The 8,470-nt window shown below is 38.8% G+C and overlaps 1 protein-coding gene across 1 annotated transcript in view; it reads right to left on the bottom strand.

Annotated features, from left to right (window-relative positions):
* Positions 1-8,470, bottom strand: part of OSBPL9 (oxysterol binding protein like 9) — a 175,429-nt gene that overhangs the window by 88,772 nt on the left and 78,187 nt on the right. Inside the window, exon 6 of the mRNA XM_081816910.1 lies at positions 3,146-3,154. Coding sequence (XP_081673036.1) covers positions 3,146-3,154 — 9 coding nt within the window. The remainder of the gene's footprint in view (positions 1-3,145; positions 3,155-8,470) is intronic.

Below are 8,470 nucleotides of genomic sequence, written 5' to 3'. Positions count from 1 at the left end.
CGCCTGGGTGGCTCAGTTGGTTAAGCGACTGCCTTCGGCTCAGGTCATGATCCTGGAGTCCCTGGATCGAGTCCCGCATCGGGCTCCCTGCTCGGCGGGGAGTCTGCTTCTCCCTCTCCCACTCCCCGTTTGTGTTCCCTCTCTCGCTGTGTCTTTCTCTGTCAAATAAATAAATAAAATCTTTAAAAAAAAAAAAAATCTGCCACCCCTCAAAAATGAAATCAGATATAAGGTTCATCAGATTCTTCCTTGATATATTCCCTCTCTATATCCCTTCTTTCACTTCCTACTGACTACATGATGGTTCAAGAACTCATGTAGTCTTATGTCTGTAAACAAAATATCATCACAAATGCAGTTACATGAGCTATACTCTGCTACCTCCAATGCAGCCTGCACACCTCAGACTGAGCTTATATTGAAATGCTATTTCTATAAAAAACCTCAACATTCTACCATATCCTATGGAATTCATATAACCTTCCTGTTTAGCAGTAAAATCCCTCTACATCTTCCATTTCATGCTTTACAGGAACCAAAATATCTTCTCAATGACCTCTAAATACTCCAAATTATCTTCCTGTTCATGAAATACTTTGTCCCTCCTTTAACCTTAACATTGACTCTACCCTTCTTCCCATGTATCTAAATTCCACATGCCTCAGAAGAAGTCCTAGTTCTCCTCCAGGAAGCCTTACGAAACTAGTCCAACAGCAGTACTCTCTTTCACCTTCAAACTCCTAGAGGACTTATAAATGTGAATGCATCATCCAATTATTCTTCGATCAAGTATTTACTGGCAATCTGTAAAATTTAATCTTATACTCCCCCCATACTGTTATTTACACTTTTCATGTGTTTAAGTTTCATCTCTAAGATTTTAGGTTTTCTGATAATATTAACCATAGTGTTTACCACAGTGTTAGATCTATCCATCCATCCTCCTATCCATCCAACATTTATTGAGTAGCTATTGTGTACCAAGTACTGTTTAGAAATTGGGGATATAGACCCAGTCCTGTCTATACAGAACATACACTCAAGTGACAGGGAGAAACATTTGCAAACTGACAACTGCTACTCATCAGAACGACTGAGTAAATCAGTGTAAGCAGAGTTCAAGAACCTATCCCAAAGGGTGTATGTTTATGGAGATGAATTCAGGGAAGCCTTCTGAAGCAAGGAGATTAAAGTCGAGTTTTTAAAAGTAACAATTAGAGGCAAAGGTGTGGGTGTGAGTGTGTGGTGGAGGGAGTGGAGAAAGGAAGGAGAGGAAGGTTTGGAGAAGAAGAGGGAGAAGGGATATGTGGCAGGGGAGGTACTGACAAGGGAGGCATTCAAAGGTAAAGAGGACAGAATAAGCAAAGGTAACCATGTGGCAAATTACTGTATGAGAATATAGAACTAAAATTCAGAAAATATAGCCCAGGGGTGCCTGGGTGGTTCAGTCGGTTAAGTGTCTGCCTTCAGCTCAGGTCATGATCCCAGGGTCCTGGGATCAAGACCTGTGTGGGACTACCTGCTCAGCGGGAAGTCAGCTTCTCCTTGTCCCTCTACCCCTCCCCACTCTCCTGCTCTCTCCCTCTCTCTCTCAAATAAATCAATAAAATCTTTCTAAAAAGAAAATATAGCCCATGCTTTGCTACTTTTTTCTAGTGTTGACCTTAGCAAGTCACTTATACCATGTGAATACTCATTTTAGCATCTTCAAATTGGAGGCTTACTGGCATAAAGATGAGCATATAGACCAATGGAAAAGAACAGAGAGCCCAAAAATAAACCCTGGCATGTGTGGCCAAATGATTTTTGACAAGAGTGCCAAGACTACACAATGGAGAAAAGTCAGTCTCTTCAACAAATGGTGCTGGGATAACTGGATACCCACATTCTAAAGAATGAATCTGGACTCTTACCTTACACCATATGTAAAAATTAACACACTAGATTAAATGTAAGACCTAAAACTATTAAACTAGAAGAAAACAGAAAGCGAAAGCTTCAGAACACTGGATTTGGCAAGGAATTCTTGGATATGACACCAAAAACACAGGCAACAAAATGAAAAAAAAAAAAAAAGACAAATTGAACTACAACAAACTTAAAAAATTTCTGTGCAAAGGAAACAATTGAAAGAAAAAAAGCAACCTACAGAATGAGAGAAAATAATTGCAAATCATATATCTGATAAGAGGCTAACATCCAGAATATATAAGAACATCTATAACTCAACATAAAAACTCAATTAAAAAATGGGCCAGGGACTTGACTAGACATTTCTCCAAATAAGACATATAAGTACTGTCCAATCAGCACATGAAAGGATACTTAGCATCACTAATCATTAAGGAAATTCAGGCCAAAACTACAATGAGATCTCACCTCACACCTATCAGGATGGCCGTTATCAAAAGAACAAAAAATTAAGAACTGATGAGGATGCAAAGAAGTTGGAATCCTTGTGCTCTGTTGGTGGGAATATAAAATGGCAGAGCCATTATGGAAAACAGTATGAAGGTTCCTCAGAAAATTAAAAATAGAATTACCACATGATCTAGTAATTCCACTTCTGAGTATTTATCCAAAAGAACTCAAAGTAGAATCTCAAAGAGATACTTGCACATCCACAACACATTATTCACAAGAGCCAAAAGGTGGATGCAACCCGCCTGTCATTGACAGATGACTGAATATAGAAAATGTAGAATGCACATGCAATGGAATATTATGCGGCTTTTAAAAAGGAGGAAGTCTTATCACAAGCTACCACATGGATGAACCTCGAGGACATTATGCTAAGCAAATTAAGCCAGTCACAAAGGGACAAATACTGTATGATTTTACTCATGTGAAATATCCAAAGTAGTCAAAATAATAGAAACAGGAAGTAAAAATGTGGTTACCAAGAGTTAGGGAGAAGGGGGGTGGTTAGTATTTAGCAGATATAGAGTCTCAGTGTCACAAGACAAAAAAGTTACAGAGATTTGTTACACAACAATGAATATACTGAACACTACTAAACTGTACACTTAAAATGATTAAGATAAATTTAATGTTATGTGTTTATGATAATTAAAAATAAAATTGGAAGCTTAGACTAAATCATCCATTCTAGCTGAAAATTCAATATTCTATTATTCTGACTAACCTGGCTCACCTTCTCCCATTCTCCCATGAGTCAGTAAACAAATCTCTACCCTACTGGATCTAATAGGAAAAATATCTTTGTGTATACGAAGAACCAGTAAGATGTCTGGTTATTATTCAACAATAAATTATTTATTTGTATGAAACATAAAGATATAGTAATGATCTACACAATTCACAAATCATCTGCAAAGGCAGTTCTTCTCTAAAAGTGAAATTAAAGCTACACTATTTCTGAGTGAATCCCTGCTAAAAGGGCCCTAAATTTAATAAATTACTTAAAACAACTTGTAAATAGTGCATTATTTTCCCCAAATATGTAAAGATAGGTTACTCTTCCTCTTTTTAAAGTTTATGTTTTAGTAATCTCTACACCCAGCATGGGACTTGAAACCATGACCCCGAGATCAAGAGTCAAATGCTCCTCTGAGCCAGCCAAGGCGCCCCAACTCTTCCTCTTTCTATAATATTATTTAAACATTCAGTTTATCTCTAAAATTTCTTCTCTAGCATCTATGCCTCCTCTTCATTACATTTTTCAAACTCTTTCCATTCACTGAGCTAGAAGGTTACAAATTTTGTGTGGCTATGACCCACAATAAGAAATACATTTTGGGGCACCTGGGTGGATCAGCTGGTTAAGCATCTGACTTGATTGTGGCTCAGGTCATGATCTCAGGGTCGTGAGATTGAGCCCAGCATCATGCCATGTGCTCAGCGGGGAGTCAGCTTGAGATTCTCTCTCTCCCTCTCCCTCTGCCCCTCCCCACTCTTACTCTCTCTCTAAAAAATTAAGTAAATCTTAAAAAAAAAAATTTATACCCATGACCCAGTTCACAAATACATATACACATATATGTGTACATATGCATATAAAACAAACATTAGTTTCACAAAACAATGTCTGCTCTAACCACATGCCATACACATTGATATTCCCTCTGTGTTATACCTCACTTTTTAAAAAATGCTGATCTCCACAGTTTGGAAAACACTGCCTTAAGCCACCCAATGTCCCACAAAGCTATTGCTTTCCAGCGTGTTTTAGGCAGTGTACTGTAAAAGCTAAGAAGGTTGGCTCTGATACCTATTTTTGCCCTTATTCAGCCAGACCTTGAGCAAGTTACTTAAACTCTCTAAGGTTTACTTTTCTCATATATAATCTAAGTATGATGATATTACCTATGGGAATGATAATAGTAGCCAGACCTTATAAGGCTGTTGTAACATTTAAATAAAATTATTAATCTGTACAATATTTATCAGTGTCTGACATATACTAAAATATCAATATATTATTATAACAAATAGCCTCAAGAGAAAAATTCTCCTAATAATCTAATAAATGATTAGCCAGAGTAAATGAATAGGGAAGGGATCACTGGTAACTCCTCTAATTCCTAATAATGCCTAGCTTATACAGAAACAATATAAGGTGCACAAAAAGAAAAACAATATTAATTCAATAAGTAAAATACTTACATTTTCAGGATTCTATAATCTTCGCTCTTTATTACATATCTATTCACATTTCCTACATTATAGATATTAGAAGTAGATTTTTTTTTTTGAAGTAGATTTTAAGACAAGTTTCCAAAACTCCTATACTTTGCCATTCCTGATGCACTGCTTAGGAATCTGTCCTCTTACCCTCACATTTTCTTCTCCATTAAGGCATATGACAACTGTGAATACATTACTGCCTATTTGCAAAAGGAAGGGGTGATTTGCATGTTTTGTAACCGAAGTAAAAAGAAAAATTAGACTTCTTCTAAGGTCTCATTTTCTCTGCAAGTTATTGTGAAATAAAAACATTACATAAAAACATGTTTACAAGAGGAGGAGCAAGATGGCAGAGGAGTAGGAGACCTAAACTTAGTCTGGTGTCAGGAATTCAGCTAGATAGTTATCAAACCATTCAGAACACCTACGAACTCAACAGGAGATCAAAGAATAGAATAGCAGCAACTCTCTGAACAGAAAAGCAACCACTTTCTGGGAGGTAGGACATGTGGAGAAGTGAATCCGGGGCGATATACAGGAAGAAAGACTGTGGGGGGAGGGAGCCTCCCTCAGCTGGCTACCAGCAAGTGACAGAGCAGCGGAGCACAAAATCGGAACTTTAGAAGTCAGCTCCGCTGAGGGACATTGTTCCAGTGGCTAAGTGGGGGGGAGAGGGGGGCCTCGCTGGGACAGTGTGGTCTCAGGACCCTCGGGGTCACAGAAAGACCAGGGGTGCCTGAGTGCAGCAGAGCTCCCAGGTATCAGAGTGGGGAAGCTGGCTGCAAAGACGGAACCGAGAAGTGGGCTCTTAGCTCCGGGTTGCCATAAACCATGATCCACGGCACAGTCGGGCCACTGCTCTTCCAGCAGGAACCCAACAAGCAGCAGATCCTGGGAGACTGCCCTTCCTCCCCCGGGAGGAGTGGCACGGGAGTGCACCACAGGAATCTGCTGGGTTTGGAGACTCCAAACGGAGTTGTGTGCCAGAGATAGAAACGCTCAGTCACAGGCCAGGTGAGTACGGAGTGCAGCCAGAAACCAGGGAGACAGGAGGGATTGACTGCTTTTCTCTGGCAGCACACTGAGGAGTGGGGTCCTCAGTTCTTGGGTCCTCCGGGGCGGAGACTGGGAGGCTGCCATTTTCATTCTTGTCCTCCAAAGCTGTACAGAAAGTCTGCAGGGAACAAAAGCTACCGAGAGCAAACCTGAGCAGATTACTTAGCCTGGCTCCCGGCAAGGGTGGAGCAGTTCCGCCTCCCGCAAAGACATTTGAGAACCACTGCAACAGGCCCCTCCCCCAGAAGATCAGCAAGAACAGCCAGCCAAGACCAAGTTTACGGATCAATGAGAACGGCAAAATTCCGGCACTAGGGGAATACAGCACACAGAATTCATGGCTTTTTTCCCCATGATTCTTTAGTCTTTCAAAGTTAATTTTTTTAATTTCCTTTTTTTTTCTTTTTCTTTTTTTTTTGAATTTTTCTTTTTCCCTTTTTCAACCAATATCTTATCAATCCCTTTTTCTAAAATCTTTTTTACTTTTCATTTTTAGAGTCATATTCTATCCTTCATAGTAGTTAACCTTATTTTTGGTATAAATATATAAGTTGTTCTCTCTTTAAAATTTTGGGATACAGTTTCTTCTAACAGACCAAAATATACCCTAAATCTCTAGTGTATGGCTTTGTTCTAGTCTCCTGCCTGATCACATTCTCTCCCTTTTTTTTTTTAATTTCTCTTTTCTTTTTTCAAACAACTTCTTATCAATTCCTTTTATAAAATCTTTTATAATTTTCATCTTTACAGTCATATTCCATCCCTTCATTGTATTCACCCTTATTTTTGCACATATAGAAGTTTTTCTTTCTTTAAAATTTTGGGAGGCAGTTTCTTCTAACAGACCAAAATACGCCCAAAATCTGTGTGGCACTGATCTACTCACCAGCCTCATCATATTTGATAATATCCTTTTTTTCTTTTTCTCCCTTTCTTTTCCCCCAGTTTTGGGTCTCTTCTGATTTGTTTAGTGTATATTTTTCTGGGGTCGTTGTTACCCTGTTAGCATTTTGTTCTCTCATTCATCTATTTTCCTCTGGACAAAATGACAAGACGGAAACACTGACCTCAAAAAAAAGAACAAGAGGCAGTACCGACTACCAGGAACCTGATCAATACGAACATTAGTAAGATGTCGGAACTAGAGTTCAGAATGACGATTATAAAGATATTAGCTGGGCTTGAAAAAAAAAGCCTGGAAGATACTAGAGAAACCCTTTCTGGAGAAATAAAAGAACTAAAATCTAACCAAGTCGAAATCAAAGAGGCTATTAATGAGGTGCAATCAAAAATGGAGGCTCTAACTGCTAGGATAAATGAGGCAGAAGTGAGAATTAGTGACACAGAAGACCAAATGATGGAGAATAAAGAAGCTGAGAAAAAGAGATAAACAACTACTGGATCACAGGACAGAATTCGAGAGATAAGTGATACCATAAGACGAAACAATATTAGAATAATTGGGATCCCAGAAGAAGAAGAAGGGGGGGGCAGAAGGTATATTGGAGCAAATTATACCAGAGAACTTCCCTAATTTGGGGAAGGAAACAGGCATCAAAATCCAGGAGGCATAGAGAAGCCCCTCAAAATCAATAAAAATAGGTCAACACCCCCAACATCTAATAGTAAAACTTACAAGTCTCAGAGACAAAGAGAAAATCCTGAGCACAGCTCAGGACAAGAGGTCTGTAACCTACAATGGTAGAAATATTAGATTGGCAGCAGACCTATCCACAGAGACCTGCCAGGCCAAAAAGGACTGGCATGATATATTCAGAGCACTAAACAAGAAAAATATGCAGTCAAGAATACTATATCCAGCTAGGCTGTCACTGAAAATAGAAGGAGAGATAAAAAGCTTCCAGGACAAACAAAAACTAAAGGAATTTGTGAACACCAAACCAGGCCAACAAGAAATATTGAAAGGGGTCCTCTAAGCAAAGAGAAAGCTTAAAAGTAACATAGACCAGAAAGGAACAGAGACGATATACAGTAACAGTCACCTTACAGGTAATACAATGGCACTAAATTCATATCTTTCAATAGTTACCCTGAATATAAATGGGCTAAATTCCCCAATCAAAAGACACAGGGTATCAGATTGGATAAAAAACAAGACCCATCGATATGCTGTCTGCAAGACACTCATGTTAGACGCAAAGACACCTCCATACTGAAAGTGGGGGGGTGGTGGAAAACCATTTACCATGCTAATGGACATCAAAAGAAAGCTGAGGTGGCAGTCCTTATATCAGACAAATTAGATTTTAAACCAAAGACTGTAATAAGAGATGAGGAAGGACACTGTATCATACTTAAAGGGTCTGTCCAACAAGAAGATCTAACAGTTGTAAATATCGATGCCCCTAACATGGGAGCAGCCACTTATATAAGCCAATTAATAACAAAAGCAAAGAAACACATCGACAACAATACAATAATAGTAGGGGACTTTAACATCCCCCTCACTGAAATGGACAGAGCATCTAAACAAAAGATCAACAAGGAAGTAAAGACTTTAAATGACACACTGGACCAAATGGACTTCACAGATATATTCAAAACATTCCATTCCAAAGCAACAGAATACACATTCTTCTCTAGTGCCCATGGAACATTCTCCAGAATAGATCACATCCTAGGCCACAAATCAGGTCTCAACCAGTATCAAAAGATTGGGATCATTCCCTGCATATTTTCGGACCACAATGCTTTGAAACTAGAACTCAATCACAAGAGAAAAGTCAGAAAGAACTCAAATACATGG

Source organism: Leptonychotes weddellii, chromosome 4, assembly GCF_054177405.1.
Source record: "Leptonychotes weddellii isolate Sample4059 chromosome 4, ASM5417740v2, whole genome shotgun sequence".
In the NCBI taxonomy this organism is placed as follows: Eukaryota; Metazoa; Chordata; class Mammalia; order Carnivora; family Phocidae; genus Leptonychotes; species Leptonychotes weddellii.
This window is presented reverse-complemented; position numbering and strand designations above follow the sequence as displayed.